The following is a 24049-nucleotide window of genomic DNA, read 5'->3' as shown; positions in this document are numbered from 1 at the left end:
ACTAGACTGTGTTCTCTGTTCCTGCAGACCGGGGATTTTGCAGGGTAGAGGAATAAGTTTAAATTCTTAAAATAATGTGTATGGGTTTTTAGTGTTTATTTTAGAGCTTTTCAAAACTGTCAAAATCCCCCTACCCTAGTCTAAATTTCCATCTCCTCCTACCTGACTTGCTGCAGTTACTTCTTAACCAACTGGTCTTCCTGATTCCACTTTTGTCCCCACAAAAGCCAGTCATCATCTCAAAGCACATTTAGTGCATATTCTCCCAGAATCCTCATTCTACTCTCCAAAGGCCTCCCAGTTCTCTCTCCTTGACTTCCAGCGCCTCCCCTTTGGACATCTTCCCTGGGATTCAGGGTCTGAATGCTAGGCTCTGCTAAACCCCCTTGTCACCAGAAACCTCTGCTCATGCTCTCCCCTCTACTTAGACTCTCTTTCATTACTTTTATTCGTGTCTTCATACTTGGGTTTTCGGTTGAGGCGTTACCACCCAGGTGAGCTTTCCTTGACATTCATCTCTGCTCAGGGTTAGATTAGATCTCCCTAAGATGTGCTCTCCTACAAAGTGCCCTGAACTTTTCATCATATAATTTATCCTATCTGAAGTTATAATTCACTTGCTTCCCCCACTGTCAGCTCCTTGCAAGTAAGGATCAGTTCTTTATTATATGCCTGGCCAGTGTCTGACTCAAAATGGATACTCACTGCATTCCTGTCTGCTCCCTGAACCTTGGTATACAGTCTTTGATTATTTTATTAGGCTAGAGCTCTAAGAATGGTATTACTGGGTTATTAGGTATGAAAATTGAGATCTTGAATACATATGGCCAAATTCCTTTTCATAAAACCATGTACCTTTTTCTGTTCCCACCAGTACCATCCCACCACCATCACAGAGTATTAACTTGTTTTCATCTTTGCCAATATGATCATCCAAAAGGAAGGGAGACAACGGGCAGTCTGTCAAATATCTGAGTGATAGAAACAGAAGACTTGGAATAGGCCACTTGATCTGGTTGTTCCAGGCATGCCTACATGAAATTCTGTCCTTGAAAATTGCTGGCTTTAGGACTGTTCCGCCTCCTGGCGTCACTTCAGCCAAGTGGAAGAGGCCACAGAGAGAGTAGCTCCTCTTACTTGGTTAGGCAGTAGTTCCCCTGCAGTGGAGTAGCATTGCCAGAGTGATTCCCTGTAAGAGGTAACTCTGCTTGATGAAGCCATATCCAGCTGTCCAGTATCTATAATTACCATTTGTCATTTAAACACATGACACTTTGTCCCAAGCAGGACATCTTGAAGCCTGGCAGAGGGTCGTAGGCAAAGTGTGATGAAACAGCAATGGCTCCTTCTCTTATTGAACCCTAGTTAAAATATAAAGGGGAAGGGGGCCCTGGAATGGAGCCCTGAGTCAGGTTCCCTGCTCAGTGGAGAGTCTGGGAGTCTGCTTCTCCCTCTATACCCCCCGCCCCCGGCTCATGTTCTCTCTCATGCTCACGCTCTTTCTCAAATAAATAAAACCTTTAAAAAAAAAAAAATAAAAGAAGATTTGTTTGCTTACCATATCCTGTAACATACTGAGTTGCTCTACCTTTAGGTTCTTGCTCTATTCCTGGACTCTTTGAAGTTGCCCTTTTTATAGTTCCCAGACAGGAACTGAATTTTCTACATCAGCCATGCAGCTGATTTGGAAACCAGTAGCTGTGGGTTCCATATTCAGCTCAACAATCAGCAATTTCGCTTGTCCCACGTTTTACTTATTCCCTCATGATTTATGTAGACAGCTCCCTTAGCTCATAAATGCTTCTGAGGGCAGGACCGTGTCTTTTTTTTTTTTTTTTTTTTTAAATTCACAGTGTAGCTTCCTAACATCACATTTTCCATGTAATCGATATGTAAACACTAAAGTGCAATGCAAAGAGGATAACAACTATGAATTATTATGACTGTCTAGTAATGACCAGACGACAGGCTCTAGATTTTTCATACCTTCACTCCCTTTTTCAGCTTCCTGGAACTATTTGAATAATAAACAGGACAGAATCATTTGTCTCCTTAAAAATAGTGGGCCTCATAAAGCAAGGCCCTTTTATGATTTTCTTCTCCCAAATAGTTGGTAAAATTCGGGTATTTCTTGCATTCTCCTTGCCCCATAACAGATGTCACTTTAAAAAAAAAAAAGATTTTATTATTTATTCATGAGAGACACAGTGAGAAAGGCAGACACATAGGCAGAAGGAGAAGCAGGCTCCCTATGGGGAGCCTGATGCGAGACTTGATCCCAGGACCCCTGGGATCACGCCCTGAGCCAAAGGCAGATGCTCAACCATTGAGCCACCCAGGTGTCCCCAGATGTCACTTTAAATCGTGAAATGTCTTCTTAATGAGTTCCAAAGGATAGATTACAACTGATTTTGAGAATCATTTCAATCAGGGTCCTGGTAGGAAATACATGACACACACTTAAGTCAGCTAATTTGAAGAGACTTCAGTAATGAGACTCTACGGGGTGTAGGCAGAGCTTCTCTGAAAAACCACAGGGGATGGTGCAGTGCCCAGTGCTAGGAACCAGGTTTCCATCTTGAGGGCTGAAGAAGAATGGGGCAGAGGAAGTAGGGGGAGTTACCAGAAGCTGGGGGAGAAAAGGAGTGTGTCAAAGGGCTGAGAGTAATAGTTGAGGGTCCAGAATTGTCCACAGAAACCCACAAACTGGAGGAGGAAACCAAGAGCAAGAGATCCTGTGAAGGAGCCTGTTAATAGGGTCCACACAGGACAGAGTAAGGTGTCAGCCAGATCTGGAAAGGCAGAGGTGGATGATACCATCTACCTTTTAAAATTATTCTTTGTATTCATGGTGGCCTTAAAAGAGAAAAATTTGCCCAGTAGCTCTAAATAGGTAGTTTTCTAAAATGCTTTTTTTTTCTTTTTTTTTTTTTTTTTTTTTTTTAATGATAGGCACACAGAGAGAGGCAGAGACACAGGCAGAGGGAGAAGCAGGCTCCATGCACTGGGAGCCCGACATGGGACTCAATCCCAGGTCCCCAGGATGGCGCCCTGGGCCAAAGGCAGGCGCCAAACTGCTGCGCCACCCAGGGATCCCTCTAAAATGCTTTTCAGAAAAAAATCAGTGGCCAAGAGAAACACCACCCAGCCACATCTAATTACCAAGCCCTTTTGATTCTACCTCCAAAAATTGTCTTAAGGGGATCCCTCAGTGGCTCAGCTGTTAAGCACCTGCCTTCGGCCCAGGGCATGATCTGGAGACCCGGGATCGAGTCCCATGTCAGGCTCCCCGCGTGGAGCCTGCTTCTCCCTCTGCCTGTGTCTCTGCTTCTGTGTGTGTGTGTGTCTCATGAATAAATAAAATCTTTAAAAAAAAAAAAATGTCTTAAATGTGACTCCTTGGGCAGCCCCGGTGGCGCAGCGGTTTGGCGCCGCCTGCAGCCTGGGGTGTGATCCTGGAGACCTGGGATCGAGTCCCACATCAGGCTCCCTGTGTGGAGCCTGCTTCTCCCTCTGCCTGTGTCTCTGCCTCTCTCTCTCTGTGTCTATGACTAAATAAATCTTAAAAAAAAAAATATATATATATATATATATGACTCCTTCCCTTCATTGCACTGCCTCTCCCCTTGCAGACCATGTCATCAGTGCCCTTAGCTATAGTGTTGCCACCTGTCTTCCCTGTCCCTGCAAAATGGCAGCTGTCAGGCCATGTGAAAAAAATAAGCCTGAGTGTCAGTCTTCAGTGCCTTCTGATTGTCATCCCTAGCCACCACTTTTCATTCCCTAACCTGCACATGATAAACTTATGCCTTCAGCATCCACAGGAGACCTTCTGGATCTCCCCTCAAATGTCAGTTTCTGACTGCCTAGCCTAACACGGGACTAGACTAGGTTCTAGTTTTCTGTTCCCTCTTGCTGTACGTAACAGTAATCCACATTTTCACCTTAGTATTGTCATTACCTGCCTGACTGCCTGCACTCACCTCCACCATGGGACTAGGGAGTGGGAACTTAACACTCTACCCAGTACGTCCATTCTAACTTGTGATTGCAAACTATTCTAATTTGGAGCTAGATTCATGGGAAGTGGAAGTCCATTTGCAACTAGCTTTTTTAGTTCAGAATGTTAACATTCTTGACATTCTGGCCTTGAGTTTTTCAGAGGCCTAGATCCTTATGCACTGTCAGTGATTAGCTCAGTGACTGACATTGGTTTTTGGTGTGGTGTTGTGTTTTTGTTTTTTTCTTTCAGTTATATTTTCTGAGGTGGCTCTTGTGTCACAAGACCACCGTAAATCAGTTGACTCCGGTTCACATCTTGAATCAATAAGGCCTTAAGTGAAATTTAATAAATTATTGTCATTAATAATTTTTGGACTGAGGTGGGGGTGGGGGTGTTGGGAGTTCCTGTCTCCTGTTGTATTTATTATGGTGAAGCAGCAGGAAGTAGGTCTCTGAGGATGGAATGGGTGAATGGGAGCAGGTTTGCCATCCTTAGAAAACAGTAGCTCCTGTGCTCTGGCCTCTCCTTGTTTATTTTGTTTGGTTCTTAGAGGAGAGGGTTGTAGAAATTGACCCAAGATTGAAAGCCTTCTGTTGTCAGTAAAGAGTATGGCAAAGACAGTATCTTTTATAAATATATTGTTAAAGTTAGAGATTATTTTGGTCACTTCCGTTGGGAAGTTCTGATACTGTTAGTAAAGGTTTTACTTTTCAACTTAAGGAAGTTTAACCAGTCATTTAGTTAATGGCAGCTAAGTGTGACCAAGAGAAAAACCCACCCTCCATTTGGCTGATAGCAAGTCGAGAAGTGTGCCATGTTGCTTCCATTCACAGCTCTGCCTGAGCTGGGCAGAGCTAAAGTTGCAGACAAAGAGTGTAACCTAGTTCACACTTGATCCAGGAAGTTTTCCTGTGTTCCCTAAATTGGACTCAGGTCTTTGTCTTCAGTGTTTGGAACCCAGATATCGTCTGTTAAGTTGGCATTTACCGTAGCACCCATTAGCACCTCCTCCCCAGCATTTTTCTCCCTGTGTTGCACCTAGCAATTTACTAAACTCCAAGCGTCTTGGAAAGTGTATCCATTGCATCCTCAGCTCACCTAGCTCAGGGCTTGGTACTCTTGTGACATAGTACTTGCCTGATACAGGTCATCATATGATTGCTGAATTTGCAAATGCACAGAATTTTCTCTCTTGTAACTCCTGGTATCTATCTCTGTCCCTCCCCTTTCCCCCAGCTCTCCTGACCCCCTGAAGTTGAAATTCTAACATTCTAACTGCATTTTATGGTTCTGTTTGAGCAGTCAGCTACACCAATGTAATATGTCTTCTATGAGTCATAAAAACACAAAAGACAGTTATTTTGAATGGAAACTCTTGGTACCCCCTTGGTAGAATGAGTTTATTTTGGGGTATTGCCTGTGCATTTAGGTTTCACTGCCTCCAGATTTATCTGGGTGGAGTAATAGCACATAAGTGTGAACTACCTTCCTGTTTTGTTAAAATGTCATGAACAGCTTTTCTCAATGACAACTGAACCTTTACTGGTTGATGAAAGTATCTCATTTGGTTTTTAAGTACTTAACTGTTTCTCAGAGAAGGAGAAATACATAATTTGATTAGTCTTCTTAATTGTTCATCTTCTTACACGTATAAATATTAAAAAGAAAGTCTTCTTACATTTAAAAAAAATGCACACATAGTCCTGAGCTGTTAATATAATCATTTTGTGTATACACAGTGTGTGTCTAATCATTTTTCTGTCTACATCAACTTAACTACCATTCAGTGGAAGCATAGAAAAGTCCAAGGCCTAGGGGCACCTAGGTGGCTCAGTTGGTTGAATGAATGACTTCTGGTATCAGCTTACGTCATGATCTTGGGATTGAATTGCCTCCTCCTCCTGGTCTCCATGCTCAGTGCAGAGTCTTCTTGTCTCTCTCCTTTCCCCTCTGCTCCTCCCACCCCCTGCTCATGCTTGCTCTCAAAATCTTTTTAAAAAATCAATTAAGGCAACTGCCCTTCTGCCCACGGGTCCTGTCACTTTAATAAAACTACCATTTAAAAAAAAATAAAAGTTCGGGCAGCCCCGGTGGCTCAGCGGTTTAGCGCCACCTTCAGTCCAGGTGTGATCGTGGAGACCCGGGATCGAGTCCCCCGTCAGGCTTCCTGCATGGAGCTTGTTTCTCCCTCTGCCTCTCTCTCTCTCTCTCTCTCTCTCTCTCTCTCTCATGAGTAAATAAATAAAATCTTTAAAAAAATAAAAGTTCAAGATCTTCTGGGCTTTTTTTTCTTAAGATTTTATTTATTTGAGAGAACAAAAGAGAGCACGGGCATGAGCACGAGCAGGGTGAGAGGCAGGAGAAGCAGACTCCCCGCTGAGCAGGGGGCCTGGATGCAGGACTGATCCCAGGACCACCACCTGAGCCAAAGGCAGACGCTTAACCCCTGAGCCGCCCAGGTGCTGCGCCTCCCACTTTTTAAAGACTTATTTATTTACCTGAGCGAAAGACAGAGAACTGGGGAAAGGGCAGAGGGAAAGGGAGAAACAAACTCCCCCTGAACATAGAGCTTGATTTGGGGCTCCATCCCACGACCCCAAGAACATGACCTGAGCTGAAGTCAGACATTTATCAACTGAGACACCCCAGACACCGCTTCTAGGCTGTCTTTTGTTAAAAATTTTGCTGGAGGGCAGCCCGGGTGGCGCCCAGGGCATGATCCCGGGGTCCTGGGATCGAGCTTCCTGCATGGAGCCTGCTTCTCCCTCCGCCTGTGTCTCTGCCTCTCTGTGTCATTCATTCATAAATAAATAAATAAATAAATAAATAAATAAATAAATAAATAATCTTTTTTTAAAGATATTTTTTGCTGGAAGAGTTTTAGCTATAAAGTAATACTCTGCAAGTCAGAAGTCAAACATGCCGACTGAAACGGGCATCTCTGCATTCCAGGAAGTGCTCCCCTACTGGGAGGCATTAGTATGAACAGTGTAGGAGCTACCTCCCGTTGCTCTGATCTACCCAAGTCATCTGCTTTTATCCATTTCATACTGAAATTTCCCTCACCTACCTACACACCCCCACCTTATGTCTTTTTATCTAGGGGAAAGTAAAAGCAGGTAGTCTTGTGAAAAGGATTCCCCCTTTTGAGGTACTTTCTCCACATGGAAGTCTTTGGGCAGTAGTAGTCATGTTGCAGCAAGACTAACTGCCTAATTCTATTACTTGCTTTACTTTGCCTCTTCCTCCTTGGAGAAACAAACTCTTAGGAGAGTCCTCTTTCTAGGTTCTATTTAAGAGGCTGTTGTTTTTCATCAAGGAGTCTGATGGTGTGTAATGTATGCTGCTCCTACCATTGATCTTAGATCCAGCTAGCTCTGGGATATAGTGTACATCACTTAGAACACAGCCCCCATATTTAAGTCAATTCCTCAAAATATGCTAGATACCATTCTAAGTGTGGGGACCACAGATGACAATTGGGCATGGAGCCCGCTTCAGGATGTTTGCAGTTTAATTTAGGAGAGGGCCAAAGCACACCAGTAGTACACAGTACAAAGTGTAGCGGTAGACAAGATGTCATAAGGGATTATGTTATGCTGACCATGATGCTCCATTAAATATTATAAAAGTGAAACAGAAGATTTGACTAAGGTGATTGTAAACTCTGAACTGAATCTTGAGAGCTTATCAAATAGATAAGAGGACATTCCAACTAGAGGGAAAACTTGGAAGTCCATAGTATGTTGGTGAGTTGACTTCTTAACTAACGGGTCCATTTAGAAAACTAGCAGGTAAGAAAGTAGATAAGTGGGTGTTGTAAGAAGGCAGATAAGTAGATAGATGTTGGCTGAATTATAAAAACTGGAACGCCAGACTAAGAACAGTTTGGGTCTGTAGGAAACTACTCAGTACTTTCTAAAGAGAAAACCAGTGACGTTTCAGCTGATTTGGGGCATTAAACAGATTGAGGTCAAACCAGTTCAACCTTAATCAGGCATTTGGTGCCCCTCAGCCCACTGATTCACTGCTGTACCCCTTTCAAACTGATTCCTGTTGATAGCAGCTGCTAAGAGAGTACAGAAATGTAGCTTGAGCAACAAGGAAGAAAATACCTTTTCTGAGATACAACTGGTTCATATTCAGATGGCAGTAGTGATAAGTGATTTTTACCACTGAAGATTTTGAGAGCTTGTGGTTTTTTCCCTCCTCCTCTCGTTCTTTTTCTTTCTTTTCCTTTTAAAATAGTTTTAGGGGCGAGGGGGTGCCTAGCTGACTTGGTAGAACATGCCACTCTTGATCTTGGGGTCTTGAGTTAGAGCCCCACATTGGGTGTGGAGCCTATTTTAAACAGATATATTTTTTCAAAAATAGAATTGTTAGGGACTCCTGGGTAGCTCAGCGGTTGAGCATCCGCCTTCAGCTCAGGGTGTGATCCCAGGTCTGGGGATCGAGTCCCTCATCAGACTCCCTGAGAGGAGCCTGCTTCTCCCTCTATGTCTCTGCCTCTCTGTGTCCCTCATGAATAAATAAAAATCTTTAAAAAAATAGGGATCCCTGGGTGGCGCAGCGGTTTGGCGCCTGCCTTTGGCTCAGGGCGTGATCCTGGAGACCCGGGATCAAATCCCAAATCGGGCTCCTGGTGCATGGAGCCTGCTTCTCCCTCTGCCTGTGTCTCTGCCTCTCTCTCTCTCTCTGTGACTATTATAAATAAATAAAAATTAAATACTCTTATTTTATTTATTTTTTTAAAGATTTTTTTTTAAAGGCCAAAACCTAACCCCTTTCACCAAACATCACTAGTGGTCAGAAGATAGACTTAACTAACAATGCCCATTGGATTTCTTTACTTTGATAGATGATATCCTCTCAAAATAACATGGGACGCCTGGTGGCTCAGCAGTTGAACATCTGCCTTCAGCTCAGGGCATGATCCCGGGGTCCTGGGATTGAGTCCCACATCAGGCTCCCCACAGGGAGCCTGCCTCTCCCTCTGCCTGTGTCTCTGCCCCTCTCTCTAGGTCTCTCATGAATAAATAAAATCTTTTTTTTTTTTCCTAAAGATTTTATTTATTCATAGAGATAGAGAGAGAGAGGGGCAGAGACACAGGCAGAGGGAGAAGCAGGCTCCATGCAGAGAGCCCGACGTGGGACTCGATCCTGGGTTTCCAGGATCACGCACGCCCTGGGCTGCAGCCAGAGCTAAACCGCTGTGCCACCGGGGCTGCCCCCCCACCCCCTTTTTAAAAAAAAAAAAAAAAAAGGACGCCTGGGTGGCTCAGCAGTTGAACATCTGCCTTCAGCTCAGGGCATGATCCCGGGGTCCTGGGATTGAGTCCCACATCAGGCTCCCCACAGGGAGCCTGCCTCTCCCTCTGCCTGTGTCTCTGCCTCTGTGTGTGTGTGTGTGTGTGTGTGTGTGTGTGTGTGTGTGAGATGAATAAATCTTAAAAAAAAAAAAATTAAAAAGTCAAGGATTTCAGACTCCTGGATCCCCAAAGAAATGAATCTTCTGGAAAGATCCATTTTAAAGGGAACTAAAAAAGCATTTTCATGGCACAGATGTACTTTTGCTGAGAGAGATCATCACCATAAGGTAAAAAACCCTCTTGTTTTGATATTGTTACATGAATACTTTTTTTTTTTAATGAATAGACTGTCTTTAAACCATTTAATGTTATTATTTTAAGTAAGCTGTCCTCCCAGCGTGGGGGCTTGAACTCACCACCCTGAGATCTGAAGTCACATGCTCTACTGACTGAGCCAGCCAAGTGTCCCTCTTTAAAACATTTAATGAAACAGTATAATTTCGATGTTCACACACAAATTCATAAATCTGCTAAAATTGGGAGAGGTTTAAAACCTCATAAATGTATTTCACTTCTTAATGTTCTGGTGTCTAAGGGCCAGCTGCCTGTCAAGTGTCTTGACTGGGCCAGAGGTGCTTGGCAAATCTCGACTGAGCTGTATAGTCCTTCATCCTAGAGACTTGGCCAGGAAGCGTGAACTTTGAGAATTGTTGCTCTGTGTGCGCTTGGGTAAACACTTGAAGGTTTCTGTGGGACCAGGAACCTTTATTATTTATTAAACTGCCTTTAAATTGGGCATCTCATCTTTAAAATGAGAATAGCTTATCTACAGTGTGGGTGTTTTTCATGATTTGGCATGCTGTAGAGAAAGCAGCACAACCAAGATGTTTTTCACGTTGAGCAAAACCTGTAACAGACGGAGGTGGTGATTGTAAAGCACTTATCTAAAGTGTTAGTGGTGAATCAGTGCAGTCTGAGCCCGAATCAGTAATCCACGCTAAGGGAGTCTTAAAGTCGAAGACTAATAGTTTCCAATAAAATATATAACAGTCAGCTGAAGATAACAGATTTTAAGTGGCTGTCAGTGCAGTTACCCTAGCCAGGGCCCTGGTCACATTTTTTTAGGGGTTCAAGTCTTTAAACAGTGTGTGTGTTCTCTCTTTTCTAAGAACTTGGAATTAATATGCTAGGATCACCAGATTCTTAATCTGTCTTCATGTCATGGCAGGATTTCAGTATTTTTCCTGTGGGATTGATTGACCTTGAAGAGCAGCAGAAACTCACTGGCTTATGTTGAATTTCTCTAATGCAGGGATCACATAAAAGGGGCATGTAAGGGGGGGTATGTGTAAGAGCCTAAATGTGTCATTGTGCTAATCTTTCGTGTGTGAATGCCCTTACACAAGTTGCTTTACAATTGATAAAATTTTGGATTGGCCTACTCCATAAACTGTACTGCATACTTATTTTTTTTTTCCAACATCCCAGTTGACATTTCTTATTTTATTATTTTTTTAAGATTTTATTTATTTCTTTAGAGAGAGCACGAGTGAGGGGAGGGGCAAAAGGAGAGGGAGAAGCACACTCCCCTCTGAGCATGGAGCCTGATGCAAGACTGGATCCCAGGACCCCAAGATCATGACCTGAGCTAAAGTCAGATGTTTACCCAACTGAGCCACCCAGGCGCCCCATACACACACACACACTTACTTACTTACTTACTTACTTACTTACTTACTTACTTACTTACTTACTTACTTACTTATTTATTTATTTATTTATTTATTTATTTATAATGATTTCTCAGGGTCCTGGGATCAAGCCCCACAATGGGCTCCCTGCTCAGCGGGGAGTCTGCTGCTCCCTCTCCCTCCCTGCCTCACTTGTGTTCTCACTCCCTCAAATAAATAAATAAAATCTTTATTATTTTTTTAAGATTTTATTCATTTATTCATGAGAGACACAGAAAAGCAGAGACATACAGGGTGAAGTAGGTTCCCCATGGGGAGCCTGATGTGGGACTCGATCCCAAGACCCCGCGATCATGACCTGAGCCAAAGGCAGATGCTCAACCACTGAGCCACCCAGGTGCCCCAATAAATAAAATCTTTTGAAAAATAAAAACCATGGTTTCTGGGGCACCTGAGTGGGTTCAGTGGGTTAAGCAACCAAGTCTTGATTTCGATTCAGGTCATAATCTTGGGGTTGTGAACTCAAGCCCTGCGTCAGGCTCTGCACTGGGTTTAGGACCTGCTTGGGATTCTTTCTCCTCCTCTCCCCCACTACCCCTGCTCTTCAAAAACATCATTTCTTTTGTTTATTTATTCTGAATAACTGAATATGTTCAGCAAGAGAATAGTCCCATAATTCAAATTACAATCTAATAAACTAGCAATTTATAAACAAAATATTTACCTACCATTTTCCTAAAAGATACCTTTTCCATAGTTTGTGCAGAAAATTAAGTACAGATCGTATCTCCCAGGATCTGTGTAGAAGAGACAAAGAACGGAATTAGGTATTGTAATCCTGGAAATCTGCATTTAAAATCTTTAATAAGCCTAGAGTCTCTTACTTGTATGTTTTCAGAATAAAACAAGAATCTCGATCGTCTTCCTATGTATGCTATTGGTGCCCATGAACATGAATCTGTACTGATTGCTACGCTGCACATCACATTTTCTCATATAATCATCTCAGTAACCCTGGGAGGTGTAGCTCTTACCACCACTTTTTAGGTGGAAAAACCAAAATTTAGACAATGGTCAATTGCTCAGGGTCACTTAGTTCACTGGTAAACTTGGAATTTGAACTCATGTGTTTGGCCCCTTCAATCCTAGGGATCTTTGACCTTTTTTGTGTGTTGTTAAACCATTTAGAAAGCTTTGACTTTAGATTGGTATAAATGGAAATTTGCATTGCTTTAAGAATGGTCTCAGATTGGGGATGCCTGGTTGGCTCAGCGGTTGAACATCTGCCTCTGGCTCAGGGCGTGATCCCAGGATCCAGGATGGAGTCCCGCATCCAGCTCCTTGCATGGAGCCTGTTTCTCCCTCTGCCTGTGTCTCAGCCTGCCCCCCCGCCCCGTCTCTCGTGAATAAATAAATAAAATCTTAAAAAAGAAAATTGTATGAAATAGAAAAGTAGAATCACATGGTAAAGAAAGTTTTATTTCTTTTTGCAAGAAGAAAAAGTCACTGAAACTTGTCATTTCCTCCTTTCATAATCTCATCTCTTGATCAGTTTGCTTCCGTTAAATGGGAGTGTCTTGTATAGCTATGAAGTCCTAATTTGAGGGAATATGAGGGTTGGAATAGAACTTGCAGCCATGGGGTAAAACCTAAAAACATCGCTTTAGGTTTTCAAGATTGAAGATTTGGCTGTAAAACGCCACCGTCTATTCGTTTGGGGGAATGGATGAGTGAGTGTACCTTCCATTGTGGGGAGTGGTGAGAGGAGTACTTCCTCATTCTCAGAACTCTGATGAGGCTTTTTAAATTTTGTGTGAAGGGCGTGGGTATTCATGTCAGTCCATAGGAAAGTGAACACTGTCCCTGTAGGTGCACTCATCCACACATGGTTCTGGTCCCCTTCTCTGCTTCACCTTGGACTCACTTAGGTTTTGTGTCCTTTGCTGTTTAAGCATTTAGACATTTGGATAAAACTTTTTTTTTAAAGATTTTATTTATTTATTCATAGAGACACAGAGAGAGAGAGAGGCAGAGACACAGGCAGAGGGAGAAGCAGGCTCCATGCAGGGACCCCGATGTGGGACTCGATCCTGGGTCTCCAGGATCATACCTCAGGCAGCAGGCGGCACTAAACCGCTGCGCCACGGGGGCTGCCCTGGATAAAACTTAATTTGGAAATATCTGTTAAGTCATCTGAGCCACAGGGCTTGCATGTCATGCTGTTGTATGAGTGGAGCTGCTGGGTGGAAAGACGTGGTCCCTGACTCCCAGAGTGGCCCCAACTGGCAGGATCACTCTTTCTCTTGTGCTTTGCCTACAGCAGAACCAGTCATCTTCTTAAGTTCTGGAGTAAAGAACTTAAGAGGCATGCACCAAAAATTCTGACTTTCTGGCAAAATGATATTCTAGATACTAGAATGTTTCAGAGAACCAACATTTTAATTATTCACATGCATTAAAAATAAATGCATTTATTCCATATTTCCCTGTCTTCCTGAGGAGAAAAGCATACTAAACACCAAGTAATACTTTTGTTCTGCAGAAAACCATAGTTCTAAATTGGTGCCAAATCTGCAAGTTGTCCCATAAATTATTTTATTAGGGGGAATATTTTTAGGGGGCTTGCTTCTATCTTAGTAAAGGTGATAGGTATGTGCAGCTGTATGAACTAGTATGTAATAACACAGCCTATTCTGCAAAGTTATTGGTCACAAATTAAAACTGGTCTTTTCCAGGTGGTTACATTACTCTGTTTTGATGCCCAGATGGGCCTAAGTTACTTGTCAGCCTGACTCTACTCTGACTTCCAAGAAATCTTTAGAGTAAGATATATAACGCACCATTTTGGGGAATTTTAAAGACATTTTGAAAAACTCTTCTTAATAAGCCTACAGGTTTGTTGTTGTTTTAGGATAATGAGGTGGAAAACAGCAAGCACTGATGCTTGCTAGGAGGTGATTACTAGGCCACATTCTTCCTAACGCCCTTCTTTTTGGTAGATCACAGAATACTGTCCTAGAATCTAGAATTCAGAGGTGGCTTTTATACTATCCCTGTTCTGTTCCTTTTACTCTTCTGCAGTATCATGAGCCTAGCCTATCCATGTAACTCACAAGGAGCAGTTGGGGATCTACAAATCTATGTGTAATTCACCAGCTCATAACCTTGGGTGGTCATGTCACATTTGTAGAGAATCTCTTCATTCTGGAGAATACAGTGTTTAAGTTTTATGGTCTCTGCATCTTCCCCCTGAATTGGGCTGGTTGTTGTCCTTCCAGCATTCCCTAACTCAAACACATTGTGGCCTTAAGGGTGAGAGGAGTAGGACTTGCCGTGCTTTTTCATTAAAATATGTTTTGTGCATGAGGACACGTGGATGATGCATGTAAACAGCAGCCTGACACACCTGTTTGGTGGCTGACCCAGGATTGGATTCCTGTGATTCTGAAGGTGGGCCAGAGGAGCTCTAGAGAAGTCTTAAAAGTCTCTCTGTTCTGCCTCTCTCCCAGAGAGCAGGCTTATTTCATCCTTGTGGGGCTCCCTTCATTCTCCGGCATCAGTGCTTGCTGTTTTCCACAAACTATTATTTTCCTGTCATTCTCCTGTCTACTTTCCTACTGAGGGGTTACTGCTAGGTACTCAGGGGGTCAGACTCTCATTTTCAGAGACCGTTTATTTTACTTTTTAATTTTAACTGTAAGAGTTGATTTATTGCTGTTTGAAGTTATTTGAAGTCTTGAATCCATGTAACTGACCATACTTCAAATAACGCTTTAAGAGTGTGAAAAGGAAATTATTTGATTCTCCCCTCCCCTTATTTCTTTTCAGGTTTTGAATGAAGAATGTGATCAGAACTGGTACAAGGCAGAGCTCAACGGGAAAGATGGCTTCATTCCCAAGAATTACATAGAAATGAAACCACATCCGTAAGTTGAACTCTACTGGTCTTCCAAGAGTCAGACCCATCTGCTTATTCCAAATAATATTTTTATTTTATTTTATAATGTATTTTTAAATTGAGATCCTTCGGATAGTTGTCACACCTTTTACTCTGTCTTCCTAGAGAATTAATAAAGCATGTGGATTTTGCATGTCAGTAGTAGTATATGATGATAATACTCCACGCCCAGCGCAGAGGCCATTGCAGGGCTCGATCTCAGGACCCTGAGATCATGACTTGAGCTGAAATCAAGAGTTGGATGCTTAACTGACTCAGCTATCCAGGTGCCCAGTCGTATGTTTTAGATTGATAATGGTTGCTGATGATCTTTAATGAAGCAATTGTTTCGTTTAAAACAATAGTTTACCTACGAGGGGATCCCTCCCTGGGTGGCTCAGTGGTTTAGCACCTGCCTTTGGCCCAGGGCGCAATCCTGGAGTCCCGGGATCAAGTCCCACATCAGGCTCCCGGCATGGAGCCTGCTTCTCCCTCCTCCTGTGTCTCTGCCTCTCTCTCTCTCTCTCTCTCTCTCTCTCTCTCTCTGTCTATCATAAATAAATAAATAAATAAAAATCTTTAAAAAAAATAGTTTACCTACGATTACATGATAATAATAAATGTTTTGGATCAATAATAGCTGTCATTGATCCTCAGATAATAAAACAACAGAAATACCGTTCCTTGATTGTTTTTCCTAAAACCCTTGAGGCCAGATCTGTTTCATAATTCTCCATTTTTTGAGTTTTAGAAACTGTACTTATCACATGGTTTTGTCAATATGTTTGATTGCCCTGTGGGACTATATCTTAATGATCTTTGTATCCCTAGAGCACAGTGCTTGGCAATATAATAGGTTCCCAGTAAATGCTTATTATAATCCCTATCCTTGCCTACTGCTTAGTGTTCCCACTTCAGAGGAAACAAAATCATCTACCCCAGGCTGTTGAGAGTAATGAACTTTTTTCCCCCCTCCCTCAGAACATGCCCTCCTCCACCCAGTTTTTATTGATCGGTGACATGGCTGGACCTTGGGAGCCCTTACAGACCTCTGTCCTCCCACCCTTAGCAGGCCCTGCTTCTCCTTCAGAAGCAGTCCTTCCATCCCTTGCACATCAGGGGGAACTGAGGCTCAGTGCTCAGGGTAGAATGCCATTGAGACACAGGAGCAGTAGATTCTGTCTACTTAATTTAACACAAATGATAAATAAGACCTTTAGATGACTTGACCCACCTTGAGTGACAGCCCATTTGTCCCTGTCTTCATTGTCATTGCTCTCATGTGTGTCTGTCATCCCCCATCACCCCTCCAAGCCACCAGAACAGAGATCTTAACCACATCTTATCCTACACAGAGCTCAAAGGGGCCTTCAATCATCTAGTTCATTCCTTTTTGTCTTAAAAATTAGGAAAGCTGCTGGTATTTTTATTTCAATGACAGTAATTTATGAATCTGATTCTCATTATAAAAGACAATATAGAAAACCACAGAGTAATATAGGAGTCACTGGCAATTAAATGTCAGTGAAATGCTAGTCTTTTTCTTTTTTTTTTAAAGTAGGCGTAAGGGATGCCTGGGTGGCTCAGCAGTTGATCCCAGTCCCGGGATCGAGTCCCACTTTGGGCTTCCTGCATGGAGCCTGCTTCTCCCTCTGCCTGTGTCTCTGCCTCTCTCTCATGAATAAATAAATAAAATCTTAAAAAAATAATAAAAATAGAGTAGGCATAAAAGAATCTTAAAAGGTGTATGTGGCAGAAGTTCCTAGACCCCTATCAGTGGATTGATAATGCCCCTCATTTAAAGTCCCTGTAACATTAGTTTTGGAGTTTACACACAACCATGCCCAGGTTACTAAAATGTAGGCACACATGGTGATAACCAAGAAACTCCAAAAGATGAACCAAGACTAGTACAGATGTCCTGGGAAGTATACTAAGCACAGCTTTGCATTCATGTGGTCATTTAGTGTCCATGTTTGCTTTGGGGGCTGTATGGGCTTTTCACAGACAGCATCATTGAATGTACTCCATGGGAGAGAAGCAGTTGAATAGTGGATACTTAGAGTGGGAGTGACGCCAGATATTCTATATACATCTATTCCATCAGTCTGTCCTCAGAGTACATCAAGGGTTGGCTAAACTGTGTAAAGGACCAGATAATAAATATTTTAGACTTTGAGGACCATATGCAATCTCTGTCATTTCACATACTCTTTTGAAGTTTTTAAAATAACCCTTTATTTTTTTTTTTAAGATTTATTTTTATTTTATGATAGAGAGACAGGCAAAGGGAGAAGCAGGCTCCATGCCAGGAGCCCGACGCGGGACTCGATCCCGGGACTCCAGGATCGTGCCCTGGGCCAAAGGCAGGCGCGAAACCGCTGAGCCACCCAGGGATCCCCCTTAAAATAACCCTTTAAAAATTTGTACAAGTCTTGGATTGTGGGCCATACAAAAACTGGGCATATTTGGGCTGAGGGCCATAGTTGCCTGGCTTCTGTACTTGATCCAGTGATAGGAAAATCAGCTTTAGGGAACGCCTGGGTGGCTCAGCAGTTTGGTGCTTGCTTTCAGCCCAGGGCGTGATCCTGAGGTCCCGGGATCGAGTCCCACTTTGGGCTCCCTACATGGAGCCTGCTTTTCCCTCTGCCTGTGTCTGTCTCTCTCATGAAAAAGTAAATAAAATATTTTAAAAAAGGAAAATCAGCTTCAGTTTCCTTTTCATTTTCATATTTCTAGGCTGAAAGAGAATTTAGAACATAATACTATAATTTCTATATTCAGTAAAATGCCAGTGGCTCTAAACCTTTGTTTTCCTTCAGATTGTTTGAAGTGACACAAGCCTTTCGAATCCACCTTGAGAAAACACAGGAAAGGCCTCTGTCCCCGGAAAGCAGAGTTTCTGCCCCAGTAGCCCAATTGCTGAGTTAGCCCTTAAGAAAACTCCTTCTCCTGCCTAGTGCTTTTAAAAGATCTACTCTAAAGAACTCTGGAATAGTAATTGATTGGGAAACATCCAGGAGGACAGCCTCCATGGTGGTGGTTTTTGCAGAGTCTAGCTGAAAGGCAGGGAGTGTTCCTCTGCTGCAAGCTCTGAAACAGGAAACCGTATTGCTGAAAAGACCATGGCCATGGGCCTGTGCAGTGGTTGGCCTTGCAGCACACATCATGTTCCGGGACTGCTCTGTGACTGGACATCCATAAGTACAGCATCCGTGTCCCTCCCATAGTGGTGAGAGAGTACAGAGCACTAAGCCCCCCTTCCCTCTCTCCTCAATCCTTCCTCTCCCCCTATCTTTAGTTTTTGTTAGGAAGAGGGAAGTCTCCAGTGGAGTACAACCTAATACAGCTTTCGAGGTAACCAGTTAAACACAAACTAGGAAACGATTGTTGGCTAGTGTTGCAACACAGATTGTTGGGCGTACTGGGGATAGGTCCAGATATGTGCTTTTCACACTGAGTGCATATGGATGGGAGCCTGTGGAATGTAGTGAAGATTTAAAATGGAAAACGAGCCACCTCCTCCACTAGCTTTTTCCTTTGCTATTTGTGTTGTAGTACAAACCCATCTTTCAAAGATTTTAAAAATTTTGACCTTAACCATGTAGTTACACCTGAGTATCACTATTTAAAATGTCTTGGGATCCCTGGATGGCTCAAGCGGTTTAGTGCCTGCCTTTGGCCCAGGGTGTGGTTCTGGAGTCCCGGGATCGAGTCCCACATCGGGCTCCCTGCATGGAGCCTGTTTCTCTCTCTGCCTGTGTCTCTGCCTCTCTCTGTGTCTCTCATGAATAAATAAATAAAATATTTTTTTAAAAATTTAAAAATTTAAAAAAATGTCTTAAGTGAGAGCACTCGCTATTCTTCAGATGGCGTGATACCCCTTATGTTGTAGAATATCCTCAAGAGAAAGAGGGACATAATTTTAAAAAAAACTATTTATTCATGAGAGATAGATACAGAGAGAGAGGCACCCGATGTGGGACTCAATCCCAGGTCTCCAGGATCACACCCTGGGCCAAAGGCAGGTGCCAAACTGCTGAGCCACCCAGGCGTCCCAGGACAGAATTTAATAAAAATGGAAGCAGATACAAAAGAAGTCTTTAATAAAATGGTCTCCAGCTAATTTTCTATTTTTCACTCTAGGTGCTTGTAAGGGATGTGTTTACTTTGTAAAAATTCCAATTTAGAATACTTTATTTCACTTCAGTTTATCTTTACTCATTGAAAATAAAATTGAGTTCATCTTAAGCTGGAGGCTAGAAGACCCTACAGCCGCATCTCTGTATGTGTACATCAGAAGCAGAGGCCTAAAATCAGAGCGCAGAACTGCCAACACTTGCTGCCTCTGGGGAGTTTAAGGGAAGTCTTGCTTTTTATTTTTACTTCACAAACATGTAGGCTATTTTTTAAAATTCATATTCATTACTTTAAACTAGGGGAAAAGAAAGGAAAATACATGCTTGGTGGGAAAATCTTGGGGCTTAAGAGGAAGAGAGGGTGGCTGACTTTACCCCACCCCAGACTGATCCCTACTGCCTGCAAGTCCATCACAAGCTTGAAAGCACTAGAGTTTAAAATAGAAAATAGTTAAATGGTTTTAGAAGAGTCAGCTGTCCTTTCATAGTTGGAGATGACTCTGTTGTATTAATATGTAATTTCTCTCGTGTGGCCTGACTTCCAGGCACTGGAGGGCTTACCAGTGAGTTATTTGTAGAAGCTAGAAGCTAGATCCTGGCAGCTACTCAGCAGCCTAGCATTGTAGTACTCAACGTGAGAAAGACACAAGAAGGTAGATTTAGGGATGTTTAAAGATTAATCCAATTAATGGCAGCTTCCGATAGGATCTTCCTAGCAGCTCACATCTTTCTGTTTCAGAAAGGCATCGAGAGGAGTCCCAGCCTCTGTGATAGTAGGTAGAGGCTGCTCTCCTAGCCGAACCTCTTTGCCTTGGGCTGTTACAAGAAGTAGCCCTGTCTCCAGTTTCTGGGCCTTCCAGTTTCCTACCTCCATTTCCCTTAATCCCACTGTAGCCAAAGGTTTGACCTCGTCAAATGGCTGCAAGAAGAGGCCTGTCCCTCCTTCTGTGATTCTTCCGGTGCTTTATATTGATAGACCTGGGCTTTCCCCAGTGCCCTGCTGATGAGTCAGTAGGGTGCGCGGTGGGCTTTGACCTAGGAGGCCCATCTTTGTCTTCCTCTTTAGGAAGAGTGGCCCATGATCATGCCTTGTGAGTCACTTTCTGGGGAGAGTAGGGTAGGGTAATGTCATTTGAAGGGAGATGGTCTGTGTCTCGAGGGAGAAGCTGACTGAATGGCTTTGTAGGGCATGTTGACACTGGAGGGTGAAGCAGGAGGCCCCTTCCTTTGGCAAGGAGTGTTCTGTTACTCACATTTCGGAGGCTGGATATCCCGTCTCTTTGTGGGGAAGCAGATGTTGACTGGCTTGTCTTCCTTCCTTAGGTGGTTTTTTGGCAAAATCCCCAGAGCCAAGGCAGAAGAAATGCTTAGCAAACAGCGGCATGACGGGGCCTTTCTCATCCGAGAGAGTGAGAGTGCCCCCGGGGACTTCTCCCTCTCTGTCAAGTAAGTGCTTCCCGTTCTGGTCCCTGGAGTCCTCTCCCTCCTCATCTGAAACGTGAAGCCACAGGCCAGGTGTCTGGCTACACACACCAAAGATTGCCAACTGGTAGAGGGTTAGCCTAAACTGTATTTTATAAAGCAGCATAGTTTACATTAAAATAGTAATTCCTGACTCCTCAAAAATTAGTTCTGCCAGTACTGAGTTTAGATTCCTGTGTGGAAACAGCCTTCAGTTGGTGAGTAGCAGCATGTTTTCCCTAATCCCCACTCTCTGCTGTGCCCTTTGCCTTGCACACAGCTCTTTGCTCGTTTGCCCTCTGTGGGATCTCACTCTGGTGGCGTGACTGCTCACCCTTGCAGCTGGCTCTCTTGTACAGATGTCTGGCATAAATCCACCAACACCATCCTAGGCCTCTTACTTCAACTTTTAAAGGTTATCACAAGGGTTTGAGGGTGTTTTGCTTTCCCCAGTGGTAAATTTAAATGTGAAAGGGAGCTGGTAAGCAAGGAATAGGAAAGACTGGGAGCTTTACCACCCTAGGAATCATTGAGAACATAAGTTGGAGCTTTGAGGATTTCATGCAAATTACTTCCCATCTCTGAAATAAGTATTTTTAATCAAATTGTCAAGGCCTTTCTAGTTAATATATTATCAGAGGAACCCCTCCCCTGAAAATCTTACAAATCACTCCTATGACAGCATGATTAGGTTAAAAACTCAGATTACTGGGTGTTATATATAAGTTATGAATCACTAAATTCCTCCCCTATAAAACTAAGATTATATGTTAACTAACTAGAATTTAAATAAAAACTTGCAGGGGTTGGGTCTTAGATCACTGCTACTATAGATTACGTTATTTTTCAATGAAGACCATAAGAGAGTTTGCCATTTACACACAATGTAAAGGTTTTTCAGTGTCCAAAATTAACTGAATATCTTGTTTCATTTTAGGACCAGTATAGTGTTTTTGTTTTTCGGTTTGTTTTTTTGTTTGTTTTTTGTTTTGTTTTTTTTAGTATAGTGTTTTTGAAATGTAGATTTAAACTTAATTTTTGTTTTTGTGGGGTTTTTTCCCCTCTGTGAAGGTGTGGGAGGTGGCTTCAGGCCATATTCACAACACCACACAGATACATGTCCTGTATAAGTGAGTTTTTTAGTCCCAGCATGAAAAAGTCAAACTGGATCTAATTATTTTCAGAGTTTTCCTCTTTTAACAATGACTTCTTTTTTTTTTTTAATAGACTTCATTTTTTTACAGTAGTTGCAGGTTCACAGCAAAACTGTGTGGCAGGTACAGTGGTTATCCCCAGCAACCCCCCTTCCCAGCACGCACAGCAACAGCGGCCTTCTGATGCACTCAATTATAAACACATGTGAGTGAGGATCTAGGGAAGGAGTATCTTGAGGTGGAATTACTATCTTAATGCTTCTTGCTAATTTGTCTTTTGTCATCTGTTATCCTTACATTTTATACTGACCTGAGTAGAGGACAGTATAGAGTACTGTCTATACAGTACTCTATACAGTATATACTCTATACTCTATACAGTATGAGTAGTACAAGTAGTTAACTCACAGGTTGAGTAGTGGCCAAAGCCACCTTGGCAGGTAGTGTGCAGTGGAGGCCTTGATTATCACTAATCACTGCACATGCTCATACAGTAGCTGCTGGCAAGCTCCCAAACCATTCCATTTTATCAAATAAAAACTTTAAAGAATCCGTGCAATTATTGTTCCAGAAATAAAATTTGAAACAGATGTCATTACTGTCTTTAACAACACAAACACTTTCTCAAAGGAGGTTCAAGAATCTCTACAGTCTTTAGAAGGTTTCTCTCATTTCAAGATGGGAGTCAGTGTTGAAAAACAGCGTGGTGGTCGTTAACAGGTCACTGTCTGGGACCCAGTACACCTTATAAGAACCAAACCATTTGCATTGCACCAGAGGGCATAAGCTTCTGGGGAATGTGCCCTCCTTCCTCACCACACGCAGATTCTCAGGAAAAGCTATATACCGGTCCTGGATGCCTGGGATCTCCTACTTGAAGCCCAGCGCTGCCACCTGCTGGGTTGTTTTTAATTTCCTTTTCCCTTTAAGACTGAAGGAGAGGAAAGACTGTGTCCTTCATTTATAGATCTTCCTAGAGTACTGTTTGAGGGCTGAGCCCTGGTGTCTGTCCTGTGGACACAGCAGTGAGCAGGACAGGCAAAGCCTCACTGGGCTGGTATAGCAGCCACATAACACTGTTCCCCAGGGGCTGGTCAGCACCCAGTTGTACGCCTGCTTCTGCAGGGCAATATAAGAGGAAGCATGTTACCAGGTGATCGAGAAACATCTTTGGGCACCCAGTGCCTCGGCCTCTTATATTTATTTTCCTACTGCATTCTGTTCTGAGACCTTTCACCTGTGAGTAGAACTAAGATTCCTAAATGGAAAACATAATCTACACTTCCCAATTACAGGAGAGTTGTTGAAAGTATGTCCAGTCCCTCCTCTCTCACTTTCCTACCCCACCTGTTGTCATCTTTAAATGTCCTGTAAAGTTTTAATGCTTTTTTTGCTTGAAAAGTTAATGAAGTCACACTTTTCCTTGAATAGGGCTGTTTGATTTGGTACAGCGCAGGGCACTTGGAGTCATGCCCATAGGTTAGGATATTCTTTTTTTATCTTACGAACATCTTCAGAATTAACCTGATGGACAAGGTTTTCCTATATGGCAAGGATTCTTCCCGTCGTCACTGGTCATCATCAGTCCCCTGGCGGGATCTCAAGGGCACTCAGCGTCCTGACTTTGCAGCCAGGGGATCGTGTTGTGCTGCAGTCTGGGCCCCTCAGGCCGTGAGAAGTGTTGCCAGAACTCTAGTTCTCAGAAGATGCCTCCTTGATGTGAGGAGCACCTGGCCCCCAGATAGCCAGGACGGAGCCCTCTGACCTGTTCTCGTGGGTGTTCTCTGCCCCTCCAGGTTTGGAAATGATGTGCAGCACTTCAAGGTGCTCCGAGATGGAGCCGGGAAGTATTTCCTCTGGGTGGTGAAATTCAATTCTCTGAACGAGCTGGTCGATTATCACAGATCTACATCTGTCTCCAGAAACCAGCAGATATTCCTCCGGGACATAGAACAGGTGCCACAGGTAAGCCTCATAAGATTGGGATCAGTTTTAGCAATTAAGAATAGCTCCTCAGATAGGCAGGTACCCTCTCAAAGGATTTTTTCTGGGGCTTCTGCACCCAACATTCAAAATAGTACCTTTATTATTTTTTTAATTTTTAAAAAATATTTTATTTATTTATTCCTGAGAGACACAGAGAGAGGCAGAGACACAGGCAGAGGGAGAGGTAGGCTCTATGCAGGGAGCCTGATGTGGGACTCGATCCTGGGACTCCAGGATCACGCCCTGGGCCGAAGGTGGTGCTAAACCACTGAGCCACCCAGGCTGCCCCAAAATAGTATCTTTAGTTTGTGTCAGAGATGTGTAGTTTTTTTTTTTTTTTTTTTTTTTTTTTTTTTTAAAGAATTTTCT

General features: G+C 43.0%; 1 protein-coding gene and 1 long non-coding RNA gene across 2 annotated transcripts in view; one reads left to right on the top strand and one right to left on the bottom strand.

Annotated features, from left to right (window-relative positions):
* LOC140607136 (uncharacterized) overlaps positions 1-20825 on the bottom strand; it is a 47865-nt gene extending 27040 nt beyond the window's left edge. Inside the window, exons 1-2 of the long non-coding RNA XR_012009279.1 lie at positions 20333-20825; positions 11732-11800 (exon numbers count right to left, since the gene is read on the bottom strand). This is a non-coding gene — a long non-coding RNA (uncharacterized lncRNA). The remainder of the gene's footprint in view (positions 1-11731; positions 11801-20332) is intronic.
* The window catches only part of GRB2 (growth factor receptor bound protein 2), a 74216-nt gene that overhangs the window by 47179 nt on the left and 2988 nt on the right, over positions 1-24049 (top strand). Inside the window, exons 3-5 of the mRNA XM_072781537.1 lie at positions 14832-14929; positions 20403-20525; positions 23491-23659. Of these exons, the coding sequence (XP_072637638.1) occupies positions 14832-14929; positions 20403-20525; positions 23491-23659 (390 nt within the window). The remainder of the gene's footprint in view (positions 1-14831; positions 14930-20402; positions 20526-23490; positions 23660-24049) is intronic.

This window comes from Canis lupus, chromosome 16 (assembly GCF_048164855.1).
Source record: "Canis lupus baileyi chromosome 16, mCanLup2.hap1, whole genome shotgun sequence".
Taxonomy (NCBI): Eukaryota; Metazoa; Chordata; class Mammalia; order Carnivora; family Canidae; genus Canis; species Canis lupus.
This window is presented reverse-complemented; position numbering and strand designations above follow the sequence as displayed.